Source organism: Carlito syrichta, unplaced genomic scaffold, assembly GCF_000164805.1.
Source record: "Carlito syrichta isolate Samal-C Ts95f unplaced genomic scaffold, Tarsius_syrichta-2.0.1 Scaffold305335, whole genome shotgun sequence".
Taxonomy (NCBI): Eukaryota; Metazoa; Chordata; class Mammalia; order Primates; family Tarsiidae; genus Carlito; species Carlito syrichta.
The window spans coordinates 152,144-165,701 of NW_007249431.1; the positions used below are offsets into that span (position 1 = coordinate 152,144).

The window sequence follows — 13,558 nt, forward strand, 5'->3', positions numbered from 1 at the left end:
TATTATGATTGAAATACAAGTACTTCAATTGATTTTTTTTCTCTTTTTGGAAAATTAACACACTAGGAAATGGGCTACCAGTAGTAAGGTATTAAAGTTTTAATTTATACTTTATTTTCTGCTTGCATCTGCCACAAGCAACATTCTTTTTTTTTTTCTGAGTTGGAGTCTCACTGTCTCCCAGACTGGAGTGCAGTGGCTGCTCTCGGCCACCGCAGCCTCGACCTGCTGGGCTCCAGCGATCCTTCCGCCTTAGCCTTTCAAGTAGCTGGAATTACAGGCATGCGCTACCATGCCCGGCTGATTTTTTGATTTATTGTAGAGATGAGGTCTCGCTGCCCAGTCAGGTCTCAAACCCGCAGGCTCAGGCAATCCACTCACCTCAGCCTCCCAAAGGCGCGGGATTACAGGCTGAGCCACTGAGCCCAGCTAGCAACATTCTTTTATTTTTTATTTTTATTTTAAAGATGTGGGGTCCAATTCAGGGTTAGGTATGCAAACGTTGATTATGTAGGTACCCTTGTTGATGAGGTGTGCCCCTCCCTCCCCTAGCAGTTTCCCTCAACTGCCACTTCTACCCCTGCTCCCCTGGCAGTTTCCCACTACTGCCAATCCCTTTCTTATAGTATTATGATCATTGTTCAAGGTCCACTTATGAGTGAAAACATATGGTACTATGTTCCTGTTTCTATGATAGATCTCTGAGCATGATCGACTCTAAATCCATCCAAGTAGTGGTGGAGTCCATATGCTTGTCCTCCTTTATGGCTGCATAATATCCCATTGTGTATATGTACTACATTTTTTTTATCCAGTCCAACTTTGATGGGCAACATGGTTGGTTCCATGTTTTTGCTATTTTGAGTAGAGCTGCAACAAACATATGTGTGCAGGTATCTTTTTTGTAGAATGATTTGAGCTTTTCTGGGTATATTCCCAATGGGAGGACTGCTGGGTCATATGGAAGGTCAATTTTTAGTTCTTTCAGAAATTGTCACATTGTCTTCCAAAGTGTTTGCACTAGTTTGCATTACCACCAGCAGTGTAGAAGTGTTCCTTTTTCTCCACATCCTCACCAGCATCTGTTGTTTGTTTTGTTAATGATGGCCATTCTTACTGGGATTAGGTGGTATCTCAATGTGGTTTTGATTTGCATTTCTCTGATGATGAGTGACTGAGCACTTTTTCATGTGTCTGTTGGCTGCCTGTATATCTTCTTTTGAGAAGTATCTATTCATGTCTTTTGCCCACTTTCGAATGGGGCTGTTTGTTTTTTCCCTTTCAGCATGTTTGAGTTCCTTGTAGATCCTAGATGTTAGGCCTTTGTCAAATAAATAGTTGGCAAATATTTTTTCCCATTCTGTGGGCAGTCTCCCTACTCTCTTGTTGGTTTCTTTTGATTTGCAGAAGCTTGTCAGTTTGATGAGGTCCCACTTGTCTATCCTATCTCTTATGGCATGGGCACTTGGGGTTTTGATCAGGAATTGGTGGCCAGTTTCAATTTCCATAAGGTTGTCTCCTGCATTTTCTAAGATTCTTATAGTTTGAGGTTTTACGTTTAGGTTTTTGATCCATTTAGAGTTAATTTTTGTGTGTGGTGATATGTGTATGGGTCCTGTTTCAATCTTCTGCATGTGATCAGCCAGTAACATTCTTAGTTGGCTATAATAATTAGGTGTGGCCCAACTGACCAAAAGACCAAAACAAATTTTGCTAAGTCAATTGCTGCTGGTGCCATGTTAATCTTTTAACTCTGCTGAGAACAGTGTCAAGCTGCCGCCCTTATCAGCAGGAACATTGAAGTTTTCTGCCCGGAAAAGCTCAGGTTGTACAGCCGTTTACTGTAGTTCTCTGTTGTGCAAACTTTCAGAGAGTGATGAAATTAAAATGGAATGTGCTTGCGTTTTATTTTTTTTCCCAACTGGAAATTCTCAGCAGACAATGTCTATAAACCAGGAACTTATTCTATAGTCATATCCTTGATCAGTATAACAAAATTATTGAAGGAATATTTTTGCTCTTGGAGGTCGCATCTTGCATCTTGTGTATCAAGCTTACTTAACAGTTATTCATGTATATAAGACACAAAAGTGATATAAAATAACACTAATACAACAATATGTGATGATGACTTTTTAAAAATATTCCATCCTATTATATTTTATTCCATTGGGTTTTAAAATATTCGTAATGTTTCTTTACTGGTTGTGGCACCCTGGTTTTGGGTTGTGGTCCTGTTGAAGAAATAGTCTTGTTTGTCTGTCATTCCTCAGAAGGTTGCTGTTAGCTCAGTGGCCACCACTGATTGAAATGTATGCTCTGGAGGTAAAGCACTGCTGATTTAAATTTTGTTACAGCCTGTAAAATTGAGTGTATGACCCACTAGTGGATCATGACTTGCTCAAGCCTCTTCATGAGAGAACTAAGCTTTAACAGTCCATGATAGACTTCTTATTAGTGCCTTCCAAGATACTTTGAGAGCTGACTGAGATAAGATGCTTAGACCAGCTAGATCCATCACCTGCTCTGTCATCTGCCTTCAACCTTAATATCAGATCTTGAACTAATGCTAGAAGTTTCTGAGAACTTCATGGGTGAGGCATTTGGGGTTAATGGCACAATAAGCAGGAGGGTCCTTGGGCTATATGGACTTTCAGGGCTACTTAGTTGTCATTGCCCCTACATTTCTGTTTGATTCCTAGTATAAACTGAATAGAAGATTTCTAAAAATAGCATCATTTTCTAGGCGGGCTGACAAAACCAGGTAAGATTTTACCTGGTTTTTTCTTCCTGGTTTCTTCTTTCCCTATCGAGGCTCAAGCCAGCGGACCTCTGAGCCAGAGAGTCTTAGACTTGAATTTAACCCTTACCAGTAAGACCTTATATTACATTTTCCTTTTCTATGAAATAAAAATGATACCAACTTCCTAGCATTATTGGAAGTATTGAAATGACATTATACTGAAGTACTTGGGCACTGCATCTGATCAAGAATTGGAGCCTAATAAATATTACTTTCCTTCCCTTAATTTTGTGCTTTTCCTCCAGAGCACGTATTTCAATCAGTTGTGGTCACAGTCCCTGAGCTAACAACCCACTAAGGTGCCATAGACAAGGAAGAATTTTTCTTCAGCAGGATCACAACCAAAAACAACAAAAAGTAGCACAATGAATATAAACCATGTTTTTCAAAAAATCAAAAAGCTCCACACAACATGTCAACCACTCTGTTTATAACACTTTGAAGTATGCAGAGGATCTGGTCATGGAGAAGCTGTCTTAACTCTTTTTTCATTAAAACAATAACAACAACAACAAAACAAGATATAAATATAGTATGTGACCATGCCAATTGTTTACTTCTTCACTGAGTCAGACACAAAAAGGGAATGGTACCACTGCCTAGCTTTGTACTGGTGGCAGCAAAGCTTGAAGAAAATCACTCAGCATAAACAGAGTTAGAACTGTCAAGTTTTAATTGTCAGCAGTGTTATCTGCTTTCTATTCTGTAATTCCAAAGCACTAGATCTCAATCCCCATTAGACCAGTCTCCAAAGTCCGTTTTCATTATTTATCTTTCTAATCTGTTTCTCTGCAGGAGGAAAATTTATGCTGGAAGTTATGCCCACCGAGTCCTCAAGGCAAATCTGGGGCAAACAGAGCCACACCATTCCTTGCTGCCCAATTAGCAAGAATGTCAGTGCTCACAGGAAACAGCATCCCTAAATTTTGCAGGCATATTTGATTGTAATAGTTAAATCTGAAAGATATGATAAAAATTACAGGATAGAATGAAATTTAGTAAACTGAGCTTCTATTTTATTTTATTATTTTTTTGAGTTGGAGTCTCACTCGGTCGCCCAGACTGGAGTGCAGTGGCTGCTCCCGGCCACCGCAGCCTCGCCTGCTGGGCTCCAGCGATCCTTCAGCCTCAGCCTTCCAAGTAGCCGGAATTACTGGCATGTGCTACCACACCCGGCTGATTTTTTTATTTATTGTAGAGATGAGGTCCCACCTGCCCAGGCAGGTCTCGAACCCGCAGGCTCAGGCAATCCACTCACCTCAGCCTCCCAAAGTGCAGGATTACAGGCTGAGCCACCGAGCCCGGCTCTGAGCTTCTATTTTAGAGATGGATTCATTGGGTTGGGGATTGCATGGGTTTCCAATCTGTACATATAACAGAGGCATTCAGCACATGTCAAAACAAGAAGAATTCGCTCATTATGAGAGGTTTCATAACACTGGGGCTCTTCAAAATTTCAGAAACTTAGTAAGGGGCTGTCATGAATTAAATCATGCAAAGTGGTAGATTACAAAAGGGGAAAAACTTTCTTACTTCTTTTCTGAAAGCAAATTTATTTTACTAAACAAGTTCTAGGAGTCACAGATAATGAGATGGTTCTTGATATACTTCATCATTTTGGGGGTCTGTTGCTATGGATAAATCAAAATGTCACTCTTTTTTTACTGGTATTAATATTTATTTATATCAATAGTTTGGGATGAGTCTGGCAATAATTATAAGCTAATATTTTCTATTTCTTTTAGTTGCAAAAAATAAACAAAAAGTTTGGGCAGCCAGCTGTTAATGCCCAAGACAGAGAGAGTCATTTCTTAAACCTTTACCAATAATTGGTTGGGTAGAATTTTACTCTTATTCCCATTTTATATGAAAAATAATTGAAACTAAAATTTCAAACAATGAATTTTTAAAATTATTCTAATTTTCCCTTAGACTATAAATGCACCTTCCTTTCAAAATTCCTGATGCTTAAAAATGTTAAAGATAAATTAGAAGATGTTTCTTTGACAAAAAAAGTTATTCTGTTCATAAGGATTTACCACCTGTTCAGATGTCTTAGTCAGTTTGAGCTACTATAACAAAATGTCATACACTGGGTGGCAATAACTAAACTCTTATTTCACAGTTCTAGAGGCTAGGAAGTTCAATATTAAGGTGCTGGCAGCTTCCTAGTCTGGCGAGAGCATTCTTCCTAGTTTGCAGATGGCCACCTTCTTACTGTGTCCTTACAATGTGGGTAGGCAGGGAAGGGATTGGGGAGGAAGAGGAGGAGCAGAGAGGAAGAGTGGGAAGGAGGAAAGGAAGGGGGAAGGGAGAAGAGAGAGACACACACATAGGGCACTAATCTCATCATACCCCTCCTCCCTCCCCCTTATAGCCTCATCTAAACCTAATTGCCTCCGGAGGCTTAACTTTCTAATATCCTCACATAGGGATTTATGGCCTTAACCTATGAATGTGGGGGTGGGGGACACTGAATAGTCAGTCCATAATAGTAAGGTTGTAAAACCCTCCTTCTATTTGGTTTATCGAACAAATATTTACATAACACCGAATATATGCTGATGGTTTGCAAATGTGAACACATGGAATGCTCCTAAGAACCCTGTGAGGCAGGCACTATTACAAGTTATTTTTCAGGGAGGAAACATGAACAGAAAGAGGTTAGATAGATTGCCAATGGTCATGAAGCAAGTCAGTGGTGTAGCTGAGACTTCAGCCCTGACAGCCTTAGCAAATTATCTCCATAGCTTTGCATCTAGGGAACACACCCTTCCCATGCAAGTGCACCTCATACTGCTGCTTCCCAGACCTTTCACATCAGTGGCAAGATGTCTTACAAATCCCTGAGGACTGTATACACCCGGAAGACTCAACTTAGATCATGTAGGCCCATAGTTTAATTTTGAAAAGGAGGACTATTGAAACTGATGGTGAAAAGGCAGTTACCCAGTGAGAAGGCATTCGCTAAACAGGTTTAGAAATGCTTTATGACATTCCTACAGAACTAATACAAGACTATGTTAGTAATGTCTCTGCAGAGAAATAGCCCCAGGATGCAGGTACCTACAGAGAGCACAGAAATATTAGCAATATTAGTCATTTAGTATTTATACATCAAAGTCGCCTCTGTTTGCGTTTAGAGGAGTAAACAGGCGGAGTCACATTAGCTGCTCCCTTTCTGGTGTCTAAGGTCTTTTCTGCCCGAGAATTAGTAGAGTGTACGGAGAAGGAACTCCCAGGCAAAGATGTGATCAAGTCCTTACTTGGGTCTAATGGCCTGACCCTCTTGGTCCCGCGCACTGGAGTCACTGGGCGACCCGGTCCCCCTTCCCCTGCGGTGACTCCAGCGCCGCAGGCGACTCACGCCTCCCTCCCCACCCCTACCCCCCGCCCCGGAATTTGGGACGGAAGAGAATACCCCCGAGTACCCAAGTCCGCTGGCCTTCCGCAGGAGGGCGAGGCGGGGACGTCATCATTGGGCCCCTCCCCTCTCCCCCGTGGCGGTGTGGCGCCTTCCTTACGGGAATTTCCCGGCCTCGGGCTTTCCAGCCCCACCATGCATAAAAGGGGTTCGCGGGTCTCGGGAGCCGCAGAGCCCGCACCGCAAGCGCCCCCGCCCGCCTCCTGCTCCCCTCTACTGAGACCATGGCCCGCGCCGCGACCCTCGCCGTCTTCCGCGTCCCGCGGCTGCCCCAGGCGGCGCTGCTGCTCCTGCTCCTGGTGGTCGCCGGCCGCCACGTGACAGGTGGGACCAGGGGTCCCGGGCTGGGCGGGACTCGGGTGGCCGCCCCCCGGAGCCACCAATTCACCCAGCAAGTCTCTCCGCCCGCAGGAGCGCCCGTGGTCTCCGAGTTGCGCTGCCAGTGCCTGCAGAGCGCGCATGGCATCCACCCCAAGAACATCCGGAGCGTGAAGGTGACGTCCCCAGGACCCCACTGCGCCCAGACCGAAGTCATGTGAGTCCCGCCCGGAGCCTCCCGCCGCCCTGTCGGACCCCAGCCCCCGCTCTCGCTCACGCGCCCCTCTTCTCTCCACAGAGCCACGCTCAAGAACGGGCAGGACGCCTGTCTCAACCCCACAGCCCCCATGGTCAAGAAAATCATCCAGAGGATGCTCAACACGTGAGTGTGGGTTTCTATGGACACAGGCGACTGGAGCACTCGTTAGAAATACGGGCATCTGTCCCCTGAAAATTGTACCAGGGAAACCTAGGGGTTGGTTGCAGGACAGAAAAGAGGATTATTGTTTTCACAACTAGTTTCCATTAAGAGCATTATTCTGTTCTGGTGCCAGAGGCTATTTCAGTATTTTAGTGCCCTCCATCCCCATGCCCAAACCCCTGCTCAAATGAGAGAGTAAATGAGTGTTCCTAAAAGATTAATGGATTTGGCTAATGATGGGATAATGCCTCCCACCTATTAAAAGCCAATGTTTACTTCAGTTCCTCGTGGGATGCAGACCGGAGAAGTGGAGCCTCTGGTCTTAGTCACCTTGAGCCTCTAAATCTTTCTGGTGAAGAGCAGGGACTTTGCAGTTTGACCTCCCTACCCCCACCCCCACCTCACAGTTCAAGGTTAGGAACTCTGTGAACATTATTTAATCTCTGAGCTTCAGAAAAATAGGGTAAATAATAGTAGCTATTTCATAGGGTTGTGTGTGGCTAAGTGAGGTCATGACATGTCAATGTTTAATCTGATGTGACAGACAATTAGTGAGCAATATGTTTTGGTTCCTTCAAGCCAAGAATCTATTTGAGTCCACAGGCCTCTTGTTTTCTCAATAGAAAGGATTTAAGAGCCCTAGTTTTCTGCTACACAGCATAGTGAGTTGAACCAGACCTTCCCTGAGCAGAGGGCTGAGCAAGGGTTTCCAAGCTTCAGAGACCAGGATAGGAGAAGAGAGAGCATACTTCCCTAGCATCATAACAGTAACCATTTTCTCATCATAGGGGCAGGGCCAACTGACCTAGGGAGAAGTAAGAAGCTCAGCTCATAAGTGGCGGTTCCTGCAGGGCAGATTCTGCCCTTACGAAAGCTGAAAATGAAAGAGAACAACTGGTTTCTGGAGACATCTGGAAAAGGCTTAATCTATTTGATTATTTCTTATGAGAGTTCTATTTATTTATGTATTTATTTATTTTTCAAAACTTGCATTTTGATATTTTACATGTTACTTTTTAAAGAGGTGAATATGTTTCATCAAACACAGCTCAGTCCTGATTACTATTACATTTGAAGATGCTGGGTTTTAAATGTCTCATTAAACTAATATTTAGTGGAAGACTATCAAGTGTCAGCCACTGTGATGGATGGGAATGGGGAGGGGACCCAACAGTGAGATCACTGTTAGGGTAAGGGAATATAGGTGAGCTTCTATTTTTGTACGTTTTTAAAAGAATGTCAATTGTTATTTATTGAAATTATCTTACATTATGTGGTCAACATGTTTATGTTGATGCTTCCCTTGGACATTTTATGTCTTGTTTGTAAGGCATAATGCCTTGTTTAATGTTCATTATGCAGTGCTTCTCTTTGCCTTGGAACCGAGAGGTTACAATGATTGTTACATTTTTACAAATGACATGAAAATAAAAAGTTTTACCAAAAAAAAAAAAAAGAAAATGCTTACTTAAAAAAAAAAATCTTCTTGCCCTTTAGTTCCTCCTAGGTGCCCAAGGTACCTACAGTTAGACTGTCGGTTATATCTAACTCTGTCTGATTCCAGCTGGTCCTTCTCATGTATTTCTATTGCATAAAAAGGAATAGTTGAGTTGAAGCTCTTAGAAAGTACCTTGATCATTCTCAATAATTCTAGTTTTACCTAAAGTATTGCTGTTCTTCACACTACCAATTTGTTATTCAAAATTAGTTCTTTACAAATTTGATGTTTCTGGTAAGTGGTGTTTCAAACAATGATGCAATTCTTTCCCACCGCAAAAGGTGGAAAAGTGGATCTTGCTTCAGAACTCAAAACGTGTGTTACTTAAAATAACAATGACCTACTGAGAATCTGTAGAGTAAAATATAGGACAAAAATAACACAGAGGACATGTTGGGAGATGAGCAGACTTAGACTATAATATGTGTCTTCCATTGTGAGAGAAAGTATTAAGAAAAATCAGAATGCAGCAAAAACATATACTGTAATTTATAGAGCAACCATGGAAAAGGAAAACGCAGAATGTTGGACTTAATCTGAAAAGGGATGAAATAGAATAATAAAAAATATCTGAATCATACAAAAGAAGACAAAGATGAAAGAATAAAGGAACAAAACAGCAAAATGGTACAGGAGAGAAGGGACAAATCAGTGCAGAATTCCGAATACAATGAGTAACAGTCTCTCCCTGAAGGCAAGGCTCAGTTTTCCTTTCCATAGATGTGTGAGCTGACTTAGTGACTGGCTTCCAGGGAAGAAACTAGCAAAAAGGAAAGAGAGAAGCACAAGTGGAAAAATTCAGCAGAAACAACCTTAACCAAATGATCAAGGTTATTAACAACAGTGACGGCATGTGAATACTCTGCACTCCCAGCTATAATTGTGATGGGATAGACACTTCCCAGCTATAATTGTGATGGGATAGACACTTCAACTCCTCTTACATTCTTCCACAAAATCTGTATCTCCAGAATTGTGAGAAATATGAATGGTGATTTATTTTAAAATTGGAGCCTAGCTTATTTTGGGTTCTTAAGATAGTGTCTGAATGCTTTGTGCTTCTCTTTTGTTGAGTCACTTCCTGCTACTTTGTGCTTCCTTTTCATGGGCTTTTTACTTTGGTGGTCTTCATGTTTACACTTTTGGTAGGATCCAATCAGAATGATTCTGTAAGCCAATTGGGAAATAAGGCATGAAAATGAAATGATTCTGTAGGCCAATCAAAATTTTGTCACGTAGGCGTCCTACGATAAGGCCTATAACTTCTGCAGTACTCCTCCAATAAGGAATCAGGAGAAGGACCTGCATTTTAGGGATAAAAGTGCTGGTTCTTCCTGCTTCTGTGTGCCTGCCAGACAACTGATCGTGCAAGAAAGTCATTAAAGTCTTGCTTCTGCTGCACTCCACGTCTCTGTGTCCATTCTTTGATTTTGAACAGGTGAGTTCATTTCTCACAAGGATAGTCATAAGAAGGACATCATCAAAATCTGACTTAAGGGTCGTTCTACAAATTGCCTAAGGAGTACTCATCAAGATTGTGGAAAAGAAGGCACAACTAAGAAACAGGTAGAAGAGACAAAGGTGACATGAGGACTGAATACAATATGCTATGCTGGATTGGATCCTGGAATAGGAAAAAAGCCATTAATGGAAAATTAATAAAATCTGAATAAACGAGTTTGGTTAATGGCAATATATGAATGCTAATTTCTTATTATTGACAAATGTACTACAATTACATAGAATGTAAACATTAGGGAATACTGAGCTAAGGTCATACACAGAAGCTCTACTAACTACATGAATTTGTTGTAAATCTAAAATAATTCCAAGTTAAAAAGTTTATTGTTTTAAAAAGATAGCTCAACTAGAATAGCAAGATAGTATACTTAAATACAACTATGTTAAGAATTACGGAAAATTTAATGGAATAAACACTCCAATTAAAACTCAAAGATTATCAGACTGTATAAATAAGACATGCGTATGCTGCTTAAAAGGGACACACTTTAAAGTACAGCTAGAGAAGAGGAATAAGTTCTCGTATTCTATGCTACAGTAGGATGACTACAGTTGAAAAGTAATATACAGTTTCAAACAGCTAGAAGGAGGATGTCGAATGTTCCCAACACATTTGAGATGATGGATATGAGCTGATTATATCCATCCCTGATCTGATCACTATAAATGATATATATCAAAACATCACCATGTAGTCCAAATAAGTACAATTATGTATCAGTTAAAAAGGTAAAAATAAAATACAAATTAGGCCTCAAATGGCCTGAAATTAAAAGAATTGAAATTGTTCTAGCATGCAAAACTAACCGAAAGAACTCTGGCATAGATATATTAATACATTGATTACTTATTAATAACTATGACTATAAATATTAGTGTATTTACTAATAATTGGTCCATTAGTGATGACCTAATTAATATATTATGCCTTAAGGAAAGAAGTAATCTTAGAGATAAAGGAAGCTTCTTGAAAATAAAAAGGAGGCAATCCTGCACAAGGATGGTTCTACAACCATCCTAAAATTTTATGAACTTAATAACATATTACCAAGATATTTAAACTACTTGAGAGGCTGAGATGAGAAGAACTATAAGGTCCAGGAGTTCAGGACCGCAGTGAGCTATGATTGCATCCCATCACTGCATTCCAACCTGGGTGATAGAATGAGACCTTACTGCTGAAAAAAAAAGTGCAATAGACAAATGTATAATTGGAGTTAAAGATGCTAACACACTCTTTCAATACTTAATACAAGGCAGTGAAATATAGACATTTTACTCAGCAATTGCATACATCACATTTGTTTTTCCAGTACACAAAGAACCTTTTCTTGAAGAGACCATATATGAATCATAAAAAATGTATTAACATCTTTCAAAATGTTGAGATGTTGCAGAGGACATTTTCTGATCATCAAGTTTTTTATAATGATTTGCAACTTTCCTAATTGAGCTCTATAGCTATACACTGGGTGTGATCTGTTGGCTGTGGTTTATAAATCATCTCTCAACTTCCTAAATCTTACTTCCATAATACCAGAGTCATCATGCTGTTTTCATGTCCAAAATAGCCATCTAATACGATAAAAATATTTCCATGGAGATGTTTCTTCATTTCCTGCATATTTGTCTGCCATATTCTTTTGTAATTTGGGTATTCCTGTATTTCTTGGGTTACATGATATGACCACAATGCAGTTTAATTACTCAATGCCACTTCCACAAAAGTGTAAAAAAAAAAATCTTTAAAAAATGTAAATATAGGGCACACCTTCCCGTGGTTTCTCTAAAAAAAAAGCATTTGGGGGATGATTATGAGCCCACGATCACCTACCAGTTTCCCAAGTGGGAGAACCTGCTTTGGGGCCAGCAGGAGGAGGAGGAACGGCTGCTCAAAGCCATCCTTTTGTTCTGCTTCCCAGATGGGAACGCATGGGCACCACTCACCGAGTATCCTAGGGAGACCTTCTCCTTCATTCTGACTAATGTGAACGGGAGCAGAAAGATTGGATACTGCAGGCGCCTCTTGCCGGCTGGCCCTGGCCCTCGCCTTCCCAAAGTCTACTGCATCATCAGCTGCATTGGCTGCTTCGGCTTGTTCTCCAAGATCCTGGATGAAGTGGAGAAGAGACACCAGATCTCCATGACTGTCATCTACCCGTTCATGCAGGGCCTGCGAGAGGCAGCCTTCCCTGCCCCTGGGAAGACCGTCACCCTCAAGAGTTTCATTCCAGACTCAGGCACTGAGTTCATTTCACTGACACGGCCCCTGGACTCCCACCTAGAACATATGGATTTTAGTTCCCTGTTGCAGTGCCTCGGTTTTGAACAGATACTTCAGATCTTTGCCTCTGCGGTGCTGGAGAGAAAAATCATCTTCCTGGCAGAAGGTCTCAGCACCCTGTCTCAGTGCATCCACGCTGCCGCCGCACTGCTCTACCCCTTCAGCTGGGCGCACATCCCTGTTGTCCCCGAGAGCCTTCTGGCCACCGTCTACTGCCCCACCCACTTCATGGTTGGTGTACAAATGCGCTTCCGTCAGGCGGTCCTGGACAGCCCCATGGAAGAGGTCCTACTGGTGAATCTCTGTGAAGGAACCTTCTTAATGTCAGTTGGTGATGAAAAAGACATCCTACCACCGAAGCTTCAGGATGACATCTTAGACTCTCTTGATCAGGGGATCAATGAGTTAACGACTGCAGAACAAATCAACGAGCATGTTTCAGGCCCTTTTGTGCAGTTCTTTGTGAAGACTGTGGGCCACTATGCTTCCTTTATCAAGCGGGAGGCAAATGGACAAGGCCATTTCCAAGAACGACCTTTTTGTAAGGCTCTGACCTCCAAGACCAACCGCCAGTTTGTGAAGAAGTTTGTGAAGACACGGCTGTTCTCCCTCTTCATCCAAGAAGCCGAGAAGAGCAAGAATCCTCCTGCAGGCTATTTCCAACAGAAAATACTTGAATGCTAGGAACAGAAGAAACAGAAGAAACCAAGGGAAAAAAGACTGTGAAATAAGAGTGTGGTGAACAGGAGTGACTAGACCTACACCCAGTCCTGGACTTTGGCCCCTGCCAGTGTGGCAGGATCCACAAAGGTCTTAGCCCTGAAAACCCACAGCCTCTCAAGTCCTGGTATCCAGGGCTTGTTTCAGACTAGTGTCTGAGTTTGGGAACTCTGTTGCCAGCATTCTCAGAACTTTGGAGGGTTTTGCCCTCATGCTCATAGAACTGGACTCAAAGCTGCATTCTTTGCAGAGGTGACACAGAGTGGACGCAGTAGTCCAGGTATTGTAGACACTTGGTTAGAAGTTGCTGCAACCACCCTCTCCCGGGAACCACTACTACAAATTATTAAACAGAGAATGCAGTTGTGGCCCTAGGACCCAGTCCCTCTCCATGGAAAAGAGGTCTGTGGACATGTGAGGATGAGAGTAAAGACGAAAATCTTACTGTTAAAAAAAAAATGTAAATATAAAGTTTATACTAAAATCTTAAAAAAAAACACTTGGAGTGATGTCTAAATCTAATATATTAGATAGTGCTCAGTGTTAACTGAAATAAATTTAAATAATTA

At 41.7% G+C, this 13,558-nt stretch overlaps 1 protein-coding gene across 1 annotated transcript; it reads left to right on the forward strand.

Annotated features, from left to right (window-relative positions):
* Positions 1–6,451: 6,451 nt before the first annotated feature.
* LOC103263960 (DENN domain-containing protein 2D-like) lies at positions 6,452–13,232 on the forward strand. Its single transcript, XM_008061625.2, has 4 exons — positions 6,452–6,551; positions 6,639–6,762; positions 6,844–6,927; positions 11,750–13,232. The coding sequence occupies exons 1-4, from the start codon at positions 6,452–6,454 to the stop codon at positions 12,951–12,953; spliced, it is 1,512 nt and encodes a 503-aa protein (XP_008059816.2). The 3' UTR covers positions 12,954–13,232.
* The last annotated feature ends 326 nt before the right edge of the window (positions 13,233–13,558 follow it).

What these genes read in the sequence shown, in the direction of transcription:
- LOC103263960 (XM_008061625.2), top strand. Translation starts at nt 6,452, where the DNA reads ATGGCCCGCGCCGCGACCCTCGCCGTCTTCCGCGTCCCGCGGCTGCCC. An exon ending in TGCGCCCAGACCGAAGTCAT is followed by an intron (nt 6,763 to 6,843) that starts GTGAGTCCCGCC and finishes TTCTCTCCACAG; the next exon opens with AGCCACGCTCAAGAACGGGC. An exon ending in ATCCAGAGGATGCTCAACAC is followed by an intron (nt 6,928 to 11,749) that starts GTGAGTGTGGGT and finishes ATGTAAATATAG; the next exon opens with GGCACACCTTCCCGTGGTTT.